The sequence below is a fragment of the Pelodiscus sinensis genome, chromosome 1 (assembly GCF_049634645.1).
Source record: "Pelodiscus sinensis isolate JC-2024 chromosome 1, ASM4963464v1, whole genome shotgun sequence".
NCBI lineage: Eukaryota > Metazoa > Chordata > Testudines > Trionychidae > Pelodiscus > Pelodiscus sinensis.
In genome coordinates, this window is record NC_134711.1 from 44,998,590 (window position 1) to 45,019,316 (window position 20,727).

The 20,727-nt window shown below is 45.4% G+C and overlaps 1 protein-coding gene across 1 annotated transcript in view; it reads left to right on the forward strand.

Annotated features, from left to right (window-relative positions):
* The window catches only part of CTTNBP2 (cortactin binding protein 2), a 192,955-nt gene extending 183,881 nt beyond the window's left edge, over positions 1-9,074 (forward strand). Inside the window, 2 exon segments of the mRNA XM_006122544.4 lie at positions 7,423-7,562; positions 7,564-9,074. Coding sequence (XP_006122606.3) covers positions 7,423-7,562; positions 7,564-7,666 — 243 coding nt within the window. The 3' untranslated portion in view covers positions 7,667-9,074.
* The last annotated feature ends 11,653 nt before the right edge of the window (positions 9,075-20,727 follow it).

Genomic DNA, 20,727 nt, shown 5'->3' on the forward strand with positions numbered 1-20,727 from the left:
AAATGTGTTGAACATCATCCGTTGTGACTGTACAATCGAGTGTGTCATGCTACCTCCTCCAAGGAGCCCCCACCCATCCCTCTTCAGGATCCTTACCCATGAAATGAACTCCCTATTACAACAGAGAGTAGAAAAATGCATTCCTACAGAACATCAGGGAATGGATTTTACTCCACTTCAGGATACCCAAGAAGAAAGATGGGCAGAGACCAGTTCTTGATCTTTGACATCTCGGTGATTTCATTAACAAACTCAAGTTTTGTGTGGCCACACTGGCAATGATTATTCCATCCTTAGAGAAAAATGTGGTTTATAGCTCTCTATATGAAGGACATGGACGTTTTCACACTGATGTCTATCCAGCCTGCAGATGTTTCCAGAGATTCATAGCAGACACCTAGTGTTTCAAGTATAGGGTGTTCCCCTTCCAAATAGCTCTTGCTCCCAGAGCCTTTACCAAAGTTTTTTCTGTCCTACCAGTCTATATCAGATGTTATGGAATCTTCAAGTTTCCATATCTCAACAATTGGCTTCTAAGCTATGGGGTCCAGGAAAAAAAGCACAAGTTTCAACTTCCGTTCTGTCGAACCTTCTTTTGTCCCTCAGAGTCAGCATCAACACTGAGAAATTGATCCTAGACCCCTCATGAGGGCTGACATTGACTCAATTGTGGCATGGGCCTACTTGCCAAAAGACATGATCCAAGCAGGGAGCATCATCATAATTCTCATTGTGAACAATCCTATACACTAGCCAGGACTTGATTATTCCTCTTGGGCCACGTGGCTTCCTATACATATGTGGCCCTTTTGCTATATTCAGATTTGGCTCCAGTCTGTTTAACCACCAAACCATCATTTCATGGACTTCATAATAATGGTCCCTACCAAGGTACTGTCATGTTTTCAGTGGTGGACAAACTCACATCACATACGTATGGGATTATCTTCCTGCCTTCTTCCCCAGAGATTGACACATCCCTGGCAGGCTGCCACATGGACAGTCACATGGCACAGAACATGGTTTCCCCAAGAATCTAGGATGCACATAAATATCCTAGAACTCTGAGCGGAGTGGTCTTCTTCCTCTTTTGATGCCATACTTACTAAAGAAAGAGACCTAGATAAATAAGAGAAGCACCAGATGAACAGAGAAAGTCAGCACTGAGTTGTAAAACAGAAATCCAACATCAGAACAATGGAACATGCACCTATGAGCCAGTAACCTGAAGGTTAGCTTAAAAAAATCTGAGATACAAGCAGCAAACTTAAAGGCAAGTTCTCCTTACACTCCCCATAAATCCAATGGGTCAACATCTCTGTTATGCTTCAACAAAGCACGCAAGATCTTTTATAGGGGAAAAGGCAGTACGCTGCATTTATTGAGAATACAACAGTAGCATATGCTTTTCAGTCACTCACAAAGACAAACACCATATGCACAGTCCTGCCAGATGATGTTATAGTTACCAGTCCAGAGTCTGGATCAATCTAGTGGCCAGCTAAATCAACCACAGAGGAGAGCAGGGCTTTTTGTCAGTCATGATCCAATGCTCTTCTGGAGTTGGTGGCAAGATGAACCCAAAGTTCCATGACAAAGCACCCTGCTCTTATAATCCTTTTCTCTGTTGAAGTCTATGGATTCTGCTGTGTCAGTCTGTGTCTGGTGTGTTTTTTTTTATGTCAATTGTTCCCAAAACATCTCGAAAGGCTTACCCTGTAATCAATCATCTTTTAGGGGTGCCAGCTCCACTTTAGGGCCGTCAATCTGCCAGTCCAATCACTTCTTGACCATGGGTACGCACTGATGGTCCCTTTGACGCCGATAAGTTTGTCTTCATCCATACTTCGCCCTTCCTTTCTTGGCCATCTGACTCTGAGGATAAGCTTCGCACCTTTATCTCAACACATATATACCACTTTCACACACAAACAATCTTAACAAGGCATTGCAATGAAAACCATAATATAATAGTATCTCATATTGGGCAAAGCAAAAAGGCATTGTAAATCAAATAATTAAGACTTCAGCCTTCAACATTCCTCTAGTCTCATTAACATAGACATGATACCAAAACTCTTGTCTCTTTGCTTACTAAACTCTCTAAACTTTAGAACAAAGAAATGTATATGCTTAACTAAAGCATTTAGTTTAATACAGTATTAAATGTGGTAATGTGTTGCCTTACATTGCTACATTATTAAACCTAAATTCAAATATAAAAAGAATAAAACTTTCAACTCCAACATCACCCCCAAAGCACTCTATCCCTTCAGCAGTAAAATCAGGTACCCCACCGAGCGTTGATTCCTCAGCACTTGAAATACTAAACTCCAGCTCATCAGATAGGGTTGCCAGATGGTTGAAACAAAAATACCGAACACCTGCCCCTCCCCCCCCAAAAAAAAATTCTGTTGAAGGAAAAAAAAGGGGGGAGGGCAGACCAAAGTTGTTGAGCAAAAAAAAAGGACTCCAAGACTTAAGAAAAAAAATATTATATATATATAGAAATAAAACAGCATGTCCCCTTTAAGAGTGAGTGCAGGGATAGGAACAGCGGAGGGATTGAGCACTAAGACCCAGGGGAGTCATTGATTCCCATTGGCCTTTTTGCCAGCAGCCATTTTGTGCCGTCGGCCTCGCGGAACCAGGTAAGCATGGGATCTGGGGGCTGAGGGTGTTGGGGAGGTGCGGGAGGGAGGCTGGGCACTGAGTGTGTTGTAGGGTTGCCAGGTGCCCAGCATTTTCACCTCCTGGCTGGGGAAAAAAAATCAGAAAATACCAGACATCTTAGGTGTCCGGTATTTTCTGAATTTTTTTACCAGACAGGAGGTGAAAATACCAAACTATCCAGGTGAATACCGGACACCTGGCAACCCTATTATTAGATGAGGAACAGGCTCTGTACAAGAAGCCATGTTAGGGGAGATGCAGAGCATGAGCCTGCCTTTACATGTCTCAGTCAAATTCCCTGATCCTTAGCAAGACTACCAGGAATCCCACAGTACCAGCTCTAAGACCTTAGGTTGTCCCGTGTAGGAGCACCTGGAGCAGTTAGAATGCTTTTTATGCTGAAGTCTGCACATGCAGGAAATTCTAGTCTGAAATCCAGTACTTCGTATGGTGAGGGCTCTGGTATATCTTGGTGCCCAGCTTGAGTAAGGATGGCAGAATTTGGCCCTACATGATTAAAAACAATAAATAAAAGAAATTAGTTTTTGAAAAGACCTTGCATTTGTTAGCTGCAAGTCTCTGTTAAACTGTATTACAGCAGTGTAATATATATATATTATAATAGCAATCCTTTTAATGAGAAAATAAATTATAAATGTAGCGCTGTAGTATCATTACATATTCTCTGTTTTGTTGTTTTATAGGTTTTAAATTTAAGTCACCTATTTCTGTATTGGTATGTAGAGGAGTTAGCATGTGAGACAAAAAATTAACAACATATTTTAATGAAGATTTGAGCAAGGAAGCTAACTTGAAACACAGCTGTTTGGCTATCCCATACACTCTGGAGTTATTGCTGTTATTGGTTAGCTTGTTACCTGTCTGTTGTAACACTTACTGACTTTTATTGTCCCATTGTCAGATGCCTTAAATCAGCGGTCTCCAGCCTTTTTAACCACAAGATCACTTTTTCAATTTCAGTGCAATGTCAGATCCACCTCAAACCCAAATACCCTTCCCCACTTCCTTCCTGCCCCGTCTCTGAGGCCCTGACCCTGCTCCACCCCTTCTCCGAGGCCTGCCCCTGCTCACTCCATCCCCCTTTGTCCCTGAACCTCTCTCACTTGCACCAGGCTGGGGCAGGGGGTTGGAGTGCAGGCTCTGGTGTTGGGCCAAGGGGTTCAGAGCGTGAGAGGGGCGCCAGGCTTAGCCCAGGATGCAGGTTTGGGGTCCAGGAGGGGTTTCAGGGTGCAAGCTCTGGGAAGGAGTTTGGGTGCAGGGGGACTCACATCTGGGGCAGGAGGTTGGGTGCAGGAGGAGGTTCAGGGCTGGAAAAGGGGTTCAGGATGCAGGCTCTGGCTGGGTACCGTTTAACTGAGACGGCTTCCAGGTGGTGGAGCAGTAGAGTTAAGGCAGGCTTACTCCTGCCCTGGCCCTACACCACTCCTGAAAGCAGCTGGCATGTACAGCAATGGCTCCATGGTGCCATGTGCTTCCCCTCATCTACAGACACTGAGCCCACAGCTTCTACTGGCCACGGTTCCCCGTTACTGATCAATGGGAGCTGCAGGAGCAGTGTCTGCAGGCAAGGACAGTGTGTGAAGAGCCCCTGCTCTGCCTCTCTCAGGGGCTGCAGGGACATGCCAGCCCCTTCCAGGAGCAGCAGTTCCCACAGGGATGACGACTCCAGCCATGACAGGTTCGGCATTTTAGAACTCATTAATCAAAGAATTACATTTAAGCATTAGAGAAATGAGAGTTATGAAATGCACAGACCAGTCAAAACCCCAAAATAACCCACTTTGCAAGCAGTAACGGAAGGAACAACAATCCACATGTGTGTTGGGTCAGGAGAGGAGAGGGAAGAACAGGGTGTGTGTGTGAGAGTGACAGAGATTTGCATTGCCAAGCTCCCTCCATCCCCTTCTCTCTGAGTGGAGGTGGGGTACAGGAGTGGGGGGAGGAGGGACACCCTGACATCAGTGCCCCCCTTCTCCCTCCCACACCCTGCACAGCAGGCAGGAGGCTCCCAGGGAGGCAGCTCCAAGGCATAGGGCAGGAGCAGCATAACAGTGGAGGGAGGGGCAACTGAAGTGCAGGCACTTGAGAGCTTTCTGGCCAAACCGGTCAGGATCCCCTGGCAGAGGCTCCAAGATCTACCAGTAGATCCCAATCGACTGGGTGGTGACCACTGTCTTAAATATTTAAAATGACAGTATGTTCTGCATTTTTATTTAGAATCTGGAGAACAGTTCCCACTACAGTTTTGAAGGTAGGTCATAGTTTAGGGTTGTACTTTTGAGTGTTTTCCTTTTAACAAAGATTACCGACTATATTGATACTCTTGTTATTTAAGCAAAGAAGTTCTTAACCCCATATGGCTGTGATTTGATATCACATATGGCTGGAACGATCTCACTGAACGCTATATAACAATATGAAGCAAACCTGCATTTGTGCTAAAATTATGAATATTGGCACCTGGCTACATGTTTTATGTTAGAGTTAGCATGATTTTTTTCCCTGCTGTCAAAGCTATATTATAACTTGGTTTATAATAACCACATAAGCTCTGTTAATTATTTTGTTGATAAATTGGAAGGATTAGAGAGTCATTCCATGCTGCTGGTATGGGAACATTCTGTTTTACTTTTTGACCAGTGGCATGGCGTATGTGCAGTTAAGGTTGGGCAGAGCATCCATTTTTCCCTTCTTTTGTATGCTTTCTTAGCATGGCAGTACTTGTTTCCTGGAAAACATGAAAGATGGGAGAGAAATGTATATCCTATCCTTAAGCCCTACTGTATACATCCTAGCAGTGCCTAGCAATTTTCTTCATCTCTTGGGAAGTTAGAATACAATATTAGCTGGTTTTGGTGCCCAAATTAGGAATCTGCAAACTGGTTTTTTTAAAGTGCCATCTGTTCTGCAGCAGTATTGAAGACAGATGGATATCCCCAGTGCCTCTAATGCTTAGGGCTATTTTATCTTTCTGCTCAATGCAGTTTCTGTCACAGCAAATCAGCTACTATATCAGTAAAAAGGAATGGTAAGAAAAGTGTTTTCATAATAGTTATAATATCACTATCCTCACCTCACCTCACTTCTGCGCTGAAAAGACTTACATTTGGGAGGGGAACTCATTTGGCCTAAGCAGCGTGCTAAGCATCTACCTTCTGTGCCCTTTGTGTTGGGGTGTTCTTCCTCTTCCCCTGTTCTCACAAAGAATTACAGGATGACTACACCACACTTCTAAATAATTATTGCTACCCTGACATTATATCACAAAGACAGAGGCTGCAGTATGAATTAGCATATGCTAATTATGTTATTTTTTTCCCAACTAAGAAGGGAAAAAGCTTTTAGCATCAAATCAGCTGATCGGATAGACTTACAAAACAACTGAATCTGTGACCAGGAAAAATCTTCAGGTGATATTTTACTAGCATAGCACATGTACTTGATTAGAATTTGGAAAGGCCACTTAAAGGTTTTAGGTTTTGAAACACTGGGTTGGCTAACAAAGACAGTTGTAAAAAAGGGCCTGTATGGCAGACAATGAATTTTGAAACAGTCCACAAAGTAGAACGGTGTCCTTCCAGAAGCAGTTTAAGGGTCTCCATAGATTCCTATCCCGCTGCTTATTGGGTTCACACTAAACTCATGACTTAATTTAAGTGTTTTAATTTTAGATTTGATAATAATGTAATCTAAAAATGCCTGAGGTGCTACAAATCTCTGCCAAATGGACTGTTGAGCTTCCAAGGAGAAGAGGAGAGAGAAAAGGTCTATGTAGTCCAGAGGGCCTTTTTTATTAAGAGGAAGAAAGAGAGAAAAAAGTAAGCAGAACAGTACAGATCATCAGTTGGTATATCTTGGCCGAGTTCTGCCGAAATCATCTTAGAATCTGGTTTAACAATTCTAGTCAGTTTTAGGGAGCAGGAGTTTAGAACCAATCCTTATGTATCCCATTCTACCTTCAAGTATAGTACATTAAAAATACCTGGACATTTTTTTATCAAAGCTTCCAGATAAATTGGCCGGTAGGCTACAAATAAGCACAAGACATTTCAACCCCAAAAATCATTTTATAAGAAATTGAGTGACTGAAATCAGAGGTATAAAATGCAAATATCATTCAACCTTAGTTCCATTTAATAATGCTGATGTGATGGGGTAGAATGAATGTGTCTATGGATTATTTTATTCCAGCCCTAATACTGAATCTTTTGTGTTTATCACCCAAGAGATCTCCTACTTTCTTCATGATTTAAACATAGATCTCCTCAACCCCAGTTTACAGCTGTCATCCTTCCATGGCGGCTCACTCTACATAATGAAGGAAAGAGAATGTATTACATACAGAGTACTTTTACCCTCTGCTAACCCCAGCACTTTGGATTTGGAAAATAAAAATATTTAGGGCTTCTGAACAACAGTGCAGAGCACTTCCATTCTCTTTGTGTGCTATGTTAAGAAATTATTTTTTGAAGAAATTCCATTTTATATTTTTTATTTTTTTTAAATAAAAACAACTTCTATTAGAATGTTGGTTTCTAATTGGTTAGTGAAGCGAAAACTGTAACTGTTCATCAGGCGATGCAAAATTTTCTTTTTCCTGTGGCTGTCATGCTTCCAAAAGGTGCAAGATGCTGTAAACAGGAAGCACACACTGTTTTGTTCACTTATGATGTTCTTGGTTCTTTTAATGAATGTATTCATGCTAAAAAAGATTAATTTCATTCATAGGATGGGATCCGTCCTCTCAGCAGCAGTCGCACTGTGGAATGCACCAACAGTAAATCAAAGACTGAGTTGGGTGTTTCAAGAGTTAAATCTTTTCTTCCTGTTCCTAGAAGTAAAGTCACCCAGCCTTCTCAGTACGCAAAAAAGCAGCAGCAGTAATACAAGGCAAATAGAGGCAGATAATAATAACTCAAAAGAAAAGAATTGGAACTTGCACAAAAAATACAAAGAGAAAAATCTAAAATAGACCTACCTAGCATACAGTTTTCAGTGTTCACATAATTTCTGTATTAAAGAACAAAGAAATCAAATATGTAAATAATTTTTTAAAATTAAAATAGCATCTTTGTAATGTGTGTACGGGACCACAGTTTAATTTGTATGTAAATAAGATGTTCCTAATGAAAATATTTTATTGCTTTAATCTGGAAATTATATTGATTAAAATTTAGTAGTGGGAATTATGCCAACCTCATACATGGGTTTTCTAATATGAAAATTAGTATTGCTTAAATGATTTTATTCAGGGGTATCACCACAGAAAATTGTGTGTGCGTGTGTGTATGTGTATATATATATATATATATATTATATATATAAAAGTATATAAATATAATCTATGAAACTAATGTGTTGCATATAGATGAGTTGCACAATATGTATAGTACTGGCTTAAAGCTAATGTACATGCATTTTAAAGACTGACATGTTTTTATCTTCACTTAATGAAAAGTGAATGGAATGTGGCAATAATTAAAATGATTAGAAACATAGATCAGTTACTTTCAGCTACAAGCCATATTAAATATTTTGATTACCCCATAGTCGGCCTGCTGAAATGTGCTTTTGTTTTTCTCTTGCTTATTGTAGACTTCATGTATTTGAACTGTTATAAGTTTGCATTATGACTCCTCTGTTTAAAAAAGAAAAGGGAGAAAAACTATAATGCAATAATGGTTATTTCATGCAACTTCACTCACCTTGAGAGAGCAGAAAATTTGCTCCTCTAATAACTGAGTTTTTAATATGATGTAAAACTTTTCTACTCTTTCAACAGCATTTTAAAAAATGAATCTAGGAAGTAATGATGTTTTATCAAAACAGATTTTACTGAAAAAATACAGCACAAGTTTAATTACATGGTTACCCAGAGATAATGTATCAGCAATAACATGAATTACCATGTGATTACCAATTTTTATAGTGACTTTACTATGTAGTTGCTGTGAAATAACATTTGAATTGCCGTTAATCTGACATTTTTTCTTACTACAAACTTAAATTACTTTCCCATTAGGGGAACTGTGTGTATCTGAAAGAAATATTCCACTACCCACCACCTGTATGGTGGCTACAATTTGTACTTGGAAATAGAAATAATGTGGATACAGTCACTGTCTTGATACCTTGTTATCTGGTCGGAGAAGGAAGGTACATGGCTTTCTTAAGATCAGACCTCAGTGCTACCTGGTGAATTGCCACGAGGTTGCTTTGAGAGATGGGCAATGTGCTTGTCCACACACCTTCCAAAAGAGCACTTTTCAAGTTAATTTTGGAAGGGACAAGGGTTACACAAATGTACTCTTAGCACTTCACCACTATGAGCAAGGCCACCACTCCCAAGCTCATGTCAATAAAACTTTTGTATTGTTCCATGTCTGTCTGTCTGTCTGTATCTTGGTCTTATGTGTGTATCTTGTATCTGTGAATTTTGAAGCATTAGGTGACTGATTTTATAGTTGTCTCCTTTAAAATGTATTCTTGGAGGAAACATTCAGCGTAACATTCAGCATTGTTTTCTTACAACCTGTGATGGGGTGTCCATCCCACACAAGGCCTAAAAGGTTAAAAGGTAGCCGGGTGGGCCAATCAACTGCCTAGCTGTATCTAAAGGAGGAGCAAGGATTAATTAAAGAGTCTCAGCTGGATAGGAACAGGAAGGGCCAGTATAAAACACAAGAGCTGATAGCAGAAAGGGACTTTAGGTAAATTATCTGCAGACACTCCTTGAGAGCAGAGATGTGCTAGAGGCTGTTAATACTGTTCCCCACTTAGGCACTTTTGAGTTCAGAAGGTGGGGGCCCGCGAAAGACTTTAAAATACCTTGCCGCTAAAGGCTTCTGCTTAAAAGCACCTCAAGGTCACAGATTCCCTGACCTTAGTTGGTACTCTGTTCGGCTGTGTCTACACTGGCGCAATCTTGTGCAAAAGCAGCCGCTCTTGCGCAAAAACTTGCTGCCTGTCTACACTGGCCGCGTGTTCTTGCGCAAGTAAACTGACGTTCTAATGTATAAAATCAGGGCTTCTTGCGCCAGAACTCTGACGCTCCCGCTCAGGAATAAGCCCTTTTGCGCAACTGTTCTTGCGCAAGAGGCCAGTGTAGACAGGCAACATGAATTTCTTGTGCAAGAAAGCCCGATGGTTAAAAAGGCCATCAGAGCTTTCTTGTGCAAGAGAGTCTACACTGGCAAGGATGCTCTTGCGCAAAAGCACATGCCAGTGTAGACGCTCTCTTGCGCAACTACTTTAACCAAGAACTCTTGCGCTAAAGAGTTTTTGCACAAGATCACACCAGCGTAGACCTAGCCTGTGTGACTGACCCAGACTAGCTGGCTGTCACACACTGCTGGAGTGAAGACGTGCTGGGACTTGGGTGAATCTCTTTCTCTTCTCTGAGTTTAAAAAACAAAAAACAAAACAAACAAACAAAAGGACCTAATCTAACTGCAGCATACTCAGGCAGAAACCGAGGGTGAATTAGAGCTTGATAAAAGATACAGACTGATTAGACACCTGTAGCTAATGTAAGACCTGTAGTGCCAGGCAAGGAAGGGGAAAGAGCGAAGGACAAGAATTGTGGTTGTGAGCTGAGGACTGGCAAGCAGGTACCAAATGAAATGTACTGGGAGGTATCCTTTGGGGAGGTGGCCCAGGTGCCAGATTGAGAATGGCAGTAATCCTGCCTGTTGCCACTGCCTTAGGGGCCCTGGTCTGGAACCCAGAGTAATGGGTGGGTCTAGGTTCCCCCAAAACTTCCTTATAACATTTCAAAACCGGCTGCTGTTTGTTTGGGTTTTTTTTGGTTGAGCAGTTTCCCCAGGCGTTTTTTGTATTAAAGAGTTCTGTGGCCAAATAAAATTGGGAAACACTGGACTAAACATTCCCTTTTCTACTTACATAGCTGTTGTTCCAAGTCTAAACTTTATTCCAAGATTTAAACTTTCCAAAGGCAAAAGGTCACTGGAACTTCCATGCCCTGCTTCCTGGCTTAACTAGTCTCGCCAAACTCTGCCCTGGTCACACAAAGACTGCAGCAGGATGATCACTGCTTCCCATTAAAAAAAATATACTGTTTTCATTGGCTCTCCTGGCTTCCTGCCAACACGTTCTGCTTCCCCAGCATTCCTGGAGACACTCTAGAACCCACAATCTGTGGATTTAACACTTACAGGTAATTTAGTTAACTGAATGGCTGGGATATCCAGAAAAGCATAGTACCCCTTCAGTTCCATCACAGGCGCTATTGAGACAAGTAGCCTACATTTAGTTACTTGGGGTTATTTAGGGAGTTGTATGGCTAGGAAAGCGAAACAGGGTGAACAGCCAGAAAGCTAGAAGAGGGTCTGAGGAAAGCAACAAAGCATAAGATAACTGAAATTTTGGTAGCTGAAGATAGGGCCACTGAGCTGGAACCCAGAGCCGAGGACTGGTGGGTTCCTCCACCAGTCATCAGGGAAGTGGCACAAATCAGGCTGTAGACATTGGACTGCTGGGATGTTTTGCCCTAAAAGACTTTGATACCTGGGGAGGGAGGACCTGGCGATGGGGGCAAGTCAGAAGAGGAAACTGCAGCTCCTGGAAAGGGGTATCCAAAAGCCTCAAAACTGGATGGGGGCATAAAGCCCTGAGCAAAGCCTGTGTCTCACCGTATATTTTGCAATGACTGAAAGACACATGGAAGTGAAATGAGAATAGGCCATGCCCGGGTGAGGGAAGCGACTGAACATTGAAAGGCAAGGAAGAGGTGCTGGGAGCTCCCTCAGTGTGTATGTGAAAGTGGAGGGGAGGTTTACATGTCCCCCCCCCCTTGGTTTTCTGTGTGCATGTGGGGATTGCATTGCCGTGGGGATTGAGGTAGAGATTTCCCCAGCCCTAAGGAGGCTGAGGGGGGATTTCCTGAGCTCCCCTTGCTGTGTGAAGCGCCACATCCCAGCGGCCTTCCCACCCTCCTTACCACGTATGTTTTTCCAGTTGCTGATGCTCTGCAGGTTGCAGCCCGTGTCCTTGCAGCAGAGCTTGAACTCAAGGCAATAGGACTCCAGCTTCCTGCACGGGTTGGGGCTGGAGGTGGAGCTCCCCATCTTTTACGTGCTAGTCCCGGCCTCCCAGACAGGCCTAAGAAGTTAGAGGGAGCCAGTCACCAGTAGCAGTGAAGAAAACAATGAACAGGAGAGGAAGAGGCAGTAGCTGCTGCTGCCTCCCTCTAGTCGCATTCACTGGCTGAGCCTCTCCACGGTCTTATCCAAGAAGCCTTGTCCCAAGCACAGTCAGCACGGCCTTCGGAGCAGAGAGACCTCCAGGCAAAGGCCCCTTTGTGAATCTACTGGAGCCAAGAGTGGGACACTGGAGCTTTTCATTTTAGGGCTGACTTGACCAGGGACGCTGGATCATTTTGGGCTTATCCCTGAGGATTCCTTGATGGATGGTGGCCTTTAGAATGGCATTGAATGAGGCGGAGAGTCCCACACATGTGGAGGTGAGTCTGGCTAGGCCTTTGCTGGAGTGTAGGGAGAATGCAGAAGCCTTAGGGTGGGATCCCTTTTTTACCCTCACAGAGTGAGGGTCTATGGAATTATGGGAGCAATTGTGGCAGAGCTTTCTACTTCAATTGTGAGCTTCCTCCCACATCCTCTGGGGCTGCCACGCTCTGACCGCCTCTTTCATTTGGTAGAAGGACAATACATGGGAAGGACCTTGTGGTGGGAGGGGTCGGGGTGGTCATCCCTTTCAAACAGCAGAGCTCCTGAAGTTCAGTCCCATAGAGTACAGATGAGAGAGGGAAATGATTTTGCTCACTGCTGCCCTAAAATGAGCATTGCAGGCTAGGAATGAAATGGCAAAGGTAAGCATGCTGAACTGCTACTCTGTTTGCACTGCCACCAGGAAAGAACTGAGTGCCAGAAGAAAGGGTGTGCCCAGGCCCTGGACCCTCAGGGTATGTCTATACTGCAGAGTTTTTTCAGAAAAACGGCCATTTTTCTGAAAAAAAAAAACAAAAAACACTTACCTCCACACTGCTATTGTGTTCTTTCGACAACCAGTTGAAAGAACAGAGGGGCTTTTCCGACAGTGGTAAACCTCTTTCTACGAGGAAGAACACCTTTTCTGAAAGAGCTCTTTTGGAAAAAGGCGTGTAGACAAGGAAAAGGGTTTTGGTTTTGGTTTTTTTGGGGGGAGGAGGGTTAAAGAAGAGGCCTCCAGGAAATAACACGGGTGCTCTAGTCCAAAGTAATCAGAACTCTATAGTTCCTGTCTCCTGGCACCTCTTAAAGCTGCAGGCACCCTGGACAAGCCTTGTGGCAGGAAGCCGGCCCTGGAGCAGCACCTGATGGTGCGGCTCTCCCTGCCACAGGCATTGCCAGCCAGAAGACCCCCCCGAGACACCTTGGACCTCGCAGGGAGCTGCACCAGGGCTCCCAGGACCCACTGAGGGGTACCAAGCAGCAGACAGCCTTGTGGTGCGGAGCAAAGATCCTGTCACTCCTCGAGCTGTGGAGGGAGAAGACCCTATAGGATCTCCACTCCCAGTGCCAAAAAGCCAAAGTCTATGGGCACATGGCTGAGGCCCTGGCAGAGCGGGGACACCTCCCGCCCCCGGACCTTAAAACAGGTCCAGAGTCAAGGAGCTTTGCCAGGGCTATGCCAGGTCCAGGAAGTGCAACTTGTCCTCCAGGGCAGGACCCCACTCCTGCCCCTATTACCAGGAGCTGCGCCAGTTCCTGGAGAGTGGGGAAACCCTTTCCCCACCTGTAGTGGTCAACTCTGGCCTCAAGACACCCATCATCACCCACCCAGAAGAGGAGAGACAGCAGGAGGAGGAGGACACGGCCAGCACCATAACGCTGAGCCTGGAGTTGGTAACCCTGGACCAGGACGTGGCACAGGCATCCTCTGATGGCAGTGAAGGACCATCAGATGAGTGCTCTCAGTTTTACACACACATAGAACAGGGGAGGCAGGCGCAGAGGGGATGGGGTGTGATTGTCACTTGGCCTACCTGCTCTGGACATTGTGCTCCATGCAAGTGCAACCATGAGTAGTGCGTGTGTACACCATGAGGCTTCAGGAGACAGCATCCCCAGAGCACCCCTGGGACCCTGCTCACAGGCTCAGAGGAGGCCACACATGCGTCTGACCCCTAACGGGGGGACGTCTTCCCACCACCATCCACGGCTAGAAGCAGGCTAGACACAAGGGTGCATGCAGGACCCCCCACAGACCAAGGAGTGCTTCACAGAGCACACTGGCATGCCTGCCTGCGCACGTGAAGCAGCACCTGCTCCCGCAGACGGTACTGCCAGGTGCAGGTGTGTGTGCAGGCTCCAGGGAGGGCCAGGCTGCTCCAGGCCCCTCTCCTGCCCATGGGATCTCACCGTGGCCAGACACTTCCCTTGTATGGTTGTCAGTGGGTGGCATGGAGTACGGAAGCAGGCATCATGGTCCCCTGGTCACCTCTGAGACTCTGTGAGGCAGGGCCTGTTGTACAGGCTACATATGGCCATGCTCCCAGGACATCCTTGTCTTCTAGCCTGAGAACTGCTGCTCGCTGTTCACAGAGGAGGGCATGGCCTCAGGGTCAGTGTCTGCATGGATGACTGACCGCCTCTCCCTCTTTATTCTCCACAGCCAGACCAGCCATCGCTGAGGGGCAATCCACACCAGTCGAGGCATCCAATTGACCTCGGGGGACCCAAAATCACATGAGGGTCCACGGAGACCTCCTGAGGCAGCATGTGGGTGTCCTGCACAACATGCAGCAGACCCTGACACACAAGGTCCGGAAGGACACTGAGTGGCAGACCCGCACGTGGGACCAGCTCGTGTGGCAGGACGACATGTTTGCCATCATGCGTCAAATTATGGCACACCCGGCTGCTGTTGCTGCTACTGCCTACCACTCTCCTGCCCCTCTACTATGCCCATTCCCCTTCCCTCTCCCCCCCAAGCAATGCCTATGCCCCCTCCCCCTGCTATGCCTATGCCTCCTGCCCCTACCATCCCCAATGCCGCTCCAGCTCCCCCTCCTGTCCACCCCCCTGTTGGCCCAGGCCCCACCCAACCCCAAGTTCGCTGAGGTCCCCGGATGCAGAGGCACACAATGCACAGTGGCATGTGCTCATCCCCAACATGAAATTCACGCTGGGGGAAGAATGTGCCTGCCTCCAGCTTCCCATACAGGCTTGAGTTCCTAAATACATGAGTATTGTGTGCCCTGCCCTACCACCCAACAAAAATGTCCATGAACTGTCCACGGTGGTTGACCAGAGCCTGCAGCACCATGGAGAAGTAGCCCTCCCTGTTAATGTATTGGGCTGCTTGATGACTTGGTGCATGGATTGGGATGTGGGTTCCATCTATGGCTCCACCACAGTTCAGGAACCCCAGGGTGGCAAATCAAGCAATGATCAGGTCCAGGTCTCTCAGGAACATGACCGCATTGCCTACCCTTACAGCCTACAGAAGGAGACAGACAAACACACGAAACAGAATGAGAGAGGGAGTACCTGAGCCCTTGGGAGGCATCCACCCTCCCCCCAAAATGCCCCATGAGCCACCCCCATGAAGTCCCCTCTCCCCAGCAGCAGGTGGAGAATGGTTTGGCAGGGACCTCTTAGGGAAGAAATCAGAAGGAGACACTATCTACCAGAAGGCATGGGATGCATTGTCCTAAGGATGGGGATTCCATGGCCACCACCCCCTCAGAGGGACAGAGTCATCCATCTGCTGTCCAGATCTGGAATCTCGAGAAGTGTGCTGCTTACCAGGAGCTAGAATTCAGGATGTGACCGAGAGTCTCACAAAACTGATCAACCCTTCAGATCGCTACCCCTTCCTGCTTCTCCATGTGGGAATGAACGATACAGCCAAGAATGACCTTGAATGGATCACAGCAGATTATGTAGTGCTGGGAAGAAGGATCAAGGAATTAGAAGCACAAGTGGTGTTCTCGTCCATCCTCCCTGTTGTAAGGAAAAGGTTTAGGTAATAAATGCGTGGTTGTGCAGGTAATGTCAGACAGAGGGCTTTGGTTTCTTTGACCATGGGACTTTGTTCCAGGCACAAGGATTGCTAGAAATACATGGGAACCACCTAACCAAAAGAGGAAAGAACATCTTTGTGGGCAGGCTTGCAAACCTAGTGATGAGGGCTTTAAACTAGGTTTGTTGGGGGACAGTGACCTTAAGCCCTGAGGTAAGTGGGGAAGTGGGATACCAGGAAGAAACACAAGGAGGAAGGAGCAACAAAGGAGGACTCCTGATTCAAATGGAGAAGGTAGGGTATTCAACTGGCTATCTAAGGTGTTTGTACATAAATGCAAGAAGCCTGGGAAACAAACAGGAAGAATTAGAAGCCTTGGCCCAGTTAAAGAACTATGATTTGATTGAAATAACATGACTAGAGCACTGATATGGAAGGGTATAAACTGATCAGGAAGAACAGGTGGGAGAGAAAAGGAAGAGGAGTTGCACTGTATGTAAAAGCAGTATGATTGCTCAGAGCTCTAGTGTTTAGAGGGAGAAAAGCCTGTTGAGAGTCTATGGGTTAAGTTTGGCGGCGGAAGCAACCAGGGTGAGGATGTGCTTGGTGTCTGCTGTAGATCACTGGATCAGGTGGATGAGGGAGATGAGGTTTTCTTCAAACAACTAAGAGACGCTTCCAGAACACAGGTCCTGGGTCTCATGGGGGACTTTAATCACCCTGACAGCCATTGGGAGACCAATACGGCAGTACACAGACAATCCAGGAGGTTTTTGGAGAATGTTAGGGATAACTTCCTGGTACAAGTGCTGAAGGAACTGACCTGGGGCCATGCACAGCTTGACCTGCTGCTCACAAACAGGGAAGAACTAGTAGGGAAAGCAGAGGTGGGTGACAACCTGTGAAGCTGTGATCATGAGATGATCGATTTCAGGATCCTGACCAAAGGAAGAAAGGAGAGTAGAAAATACACACCCTGGACTTCAGAAAAGCAGACTTTGATTCCCTCAGAGAAGCGATGGGCAGGATCCCCTGGGATGCTTACATGAAGGGGAAAGGAGTCCAGGAGAGCTGGCAGTATTGTAAAGAAGCCTTATTAAAGACACAGGAAGAAACCATCCAGATGCACAGTAAGAAAAGCTAATATAGTAGATGACCAGATTGAATTACTCGGGAAATCCTTGGTGAGCTTAAACACAAAAAGGAAACTTATAAGAAGTGGAAACTTGGACAGATGACTAGGGAGGAGTATAAATATATTGCTTGAGAATGTAGGGCAGTAATCAGGAAGGTGAAAGTGCAATTGGAATTGCAGCTAGCAAGAGATGTGAAGGGTAACAAGAGGTTTCTACAGGCATGTTAGCAATAAGAGGGTGATCAGAGTGTGGTGTGTGCCCCTGTAGCCAACGAGGTGAATGGAATATTAGGGTGCATTAGGAGGAGCAATGCCAGCAGATCTAGAGAAGTGATTATTCCCTTTTATTCGGCACTAGTGAGGCCACAGCTGGAATACTGTGTTCAATTCTACCCAGCCCTCCCCCCACCCTCTACAGAAAGAATGTGGATGCATTGGAGAGGATCCAGAGGAGGGCAACCAAAATGATTAGGGGGCTGGAGCACTTGACCTTCAAGGAGAGGCTGAGGGATTTAGACTTATTTAGTCTGCAGAAGAGAAGAGTGAGGGGGGGTTGATAGCAGCCTTCAAATTTTTGAAGGGAGGTTCCAAAGAGGATGAAGAGAGGCTGTTCTCAGTAGTGATGGTTGGCAGAAGAAGGAACAGTGATCTCAAGTTACAGTGGGGGACGTCTGCATTGGATATTAGGACAAAACTATTTCACTAGGGGGGTGGTGAAGTACTGGAATGGGTTATCTCAGGAGGTGGTGTAATCTCCATCCCTAGAGGTTTGACAAAGCCCTGGCTGGGATGATTTCATTAGGGTTGGTCCTGCTTTGGGCAGGGGGCTGGACTCGATGACCTCCTGAGGTCTCTTCTAGCCCTATGATTCTGTGATTGTAAATACTTAATGGTGTTGTCAAGGAACCTGGCATTCTTTTGAACTCTTTTTCCTCGGAGGAGTACCAAAGCCCCATATGGGATGTTACTTAGTTGCTTCCTCACCAACTGGAGCATAGTAGCCAGAAAAAGGAACACCTGAGAAGAAATTAGGCCTGTTCTTCAACAAGGACAACCACTCTCTCCCCAAAAAGCACTATGTAACCAAAAAGGCCCAAAACTTTTTCTTTTCCTTTCTCTTCTGTGAGCACCAGCTTCTTTTTCTATGAAAAATGTTCAGTTTTGTATCATAATAATCAAAAGGCAGAGAAAAGGGGGAGAGTGTTTCCACCATACATGTTCGGAAAAACCTCAGGAAGAATATGATGACCACTGTAATACAGCCAGAGAGATGGTAAGAGTGCTAGTGGCTAATGCAGTAGCTTGGCCAATGTTCATGTAGACTCCCTTGACTATATGAGCCTCTGACTTTTACTGGGAAGATCTTTGGTGCTGCAATCTAGCCCTAGAAACTACAACTCCCATGATACCTTGGGAAAAAAGGAAGGAAACTATTGCTCTCTTCCAGGCAGTGCAGGGGGAGAGTTGATGGGCTCCAATTTGGAGAGAGGAGCCAGATTGCTGGTGTGGTTCCTTTTCCAGTCCAGGAGCTGCTGCTAGTAGCTAGAGACTGCTGGGGCTTGGATCTAGCAGGTTGCTTCAGGGGCTGTTGGTGATTGTCCCTGCAAGGGAGAGACTCTGGCTGTGCCTCTGACTAGGAAGAGCCTGCATAGAAGTAACTGTGGGTGTTTGGGAGAGTGCTGCCTTGGACGGAGCACAGAAGACAGACTGTGTCTTGGCCCAAAGAGAGGCAGAGTGATCTGGCCAGTGAACCAGAGTTGATGGCATTTGGTGGGGCCTGCTCCAGTGTCAGAGGGATTTTGCAGTTGTTGCCTGCCTGGACTGACACACACAGAACCTACCCAGAGCTGTCTCCGCTCCAGCTGCAAATCTTCAAGCTCGCCCAGTCAAGCAAGTGTCTGGGACTCTGAGATCCAGAGGAGTACACACTGAGGTGGGATAAATATTGGCAATGTAAATGCCAGTAAGACAAATTTCGTTTATTTCTATGTATCTTAATTGTTTTTATTCAGTTTTAGTTTGTTCAACCCTGTTTCTTTAGGTGGTAAAGTAAAGATGTGCTAATTCTAATTTAATCAATTAGGTGCATATTATTTATAATTGTTGTTTGGGAGTTAGATCCAGAATATTACTGGAATGACTTTATTCCTGGAGGTTCCCAAGGCATACCATTAAGTGTGTACAGGGCCAGCCAGGTAGAGGCACTGCCATTTTATCATAGAATCATAGAGCTGAAAGGGACCTTAAGAGGTTGTCCAGTCCAGTCCCCTGCCCTCCCGGCAGGACCAATTTTATATTCCTTTAGAAGCAAGGGACTGCAGTAAAGGGGAAGGGAGGGAATCCCCAACTATCCAACATCTCCACTGGGACACTCAGGATCTCCTTTAATATTAAAAACATCAGGCACTGGTGAAGGTTGTCTGCTCCCAAGTAACCTGGGAGGAAAGAAGGGATTATGCTTGATTTGACTGTATAGCTGGAGAGATTTATTTATTCAAAGCAAATCCTCATTGCTTTAAAATTTTTAAGTGGAATCCTGTCCAGGAAGAAGCTTGATTAATGTGATAACTGATACTCAGCAAGTCAAAGTGTTTGTTCCCAACTTCAGCAAATTTTAAGGAGGACTACATGGCCATGTACAAGGACTGAAGTTCCTTTTGTTTGTACCAACAAATAAGATGCCAAAGGAAGGACTTATCTTATTTCAAGGACCTGGAACAGCAGAGGGAAGGCCAGTTGAGGAATGGCTCTAACTCTCTTTCTTCTACTCCAGTCATTATGACTGAAATGTGATCTGTCTGGGACTAATGGGAAGGATATCTGACTGCTCAGATACCTAGATCCAATTTGCTTCAGATAGAGGGACACAGGAGACCACACATCACAAGTGCTCCAGGCTTCTCCATATCTCATTCCCATTTCAAGAGAGAAGTATCAATTCATCCTGAAAGAGACCTTGCATTTCCTAGAGCTAACTGGGGAGCAGAACCCCTCGTTTCATGGTAAGAGGAAGATCTGTAGGACTCGGGGCAGTCTTAGACCTTGAGGAGCTGAGCAAAAGATTGAAAATGATGGAAGTCATAATGGAGACCCAAGCTTTCACCATTGCTGCAGTCTGAGACCTGCTAAGAGATCATCTGCATATTCTAATTAGAACCTATTATAAGCACTTTTGTCTATGGGAATCACTAGCATGAATACAAAACATTAACTATTTCCACAAAACCCCTTTTTCTGCAAAATTGGTAAACCACCTTTTTGGGGGGCATAAGGATCTAGCAAGAAAAAGGAGTTTTGCACAAAAAGAAAACATCCACACTGCTTGTTTTTGTGCAAAAACCCTAGCACAAAAATGATCTGCAGAAATATGCAAATGAGATCATGACTCATGCAAACGAGTCCCTCATTAGCATGTTTTTTGCTGAGAAAACTCACAGTGTAGATGTAGCCTGAGTGTGTGGGAAAGGGGGAGATGCAACCCAGTTGGGGATATCCCCTGCCCTTTCCAGGGTCCCTTTGGCCCAGAGCTGTGCAGGAAAACCCACTCGCTGGAAGCCTGATGACCCGGCAACAGCTGCCCTCCTGCTGGCCTTTGCAAAGGAATTGAAGGGAGGAGCCAGCCCGCCCTGCTCTACAGTAGGGAGTTATTTCAAAATGAAAAGCGGAGCACGCACACTACCAAGCCCATTATTTTGAAGCAAGGGGCTGGTTATTTTGAAATCTGTACACCTGCTTTCCTCAGGGCATAATGCTTATTTCGAAATAGCACTAGTGTGGATGCTCCCCTGCTGCCATTTTGAAATAACTACTCCCCAGAGTCATTCAAAGTAATTACTCCTCAGTGCTTCCTGGGGCTCTAAGTCAGGGTAGCGTGTCCACAATAATGAAGCCAGCCTTGGGGACATACTATTTGG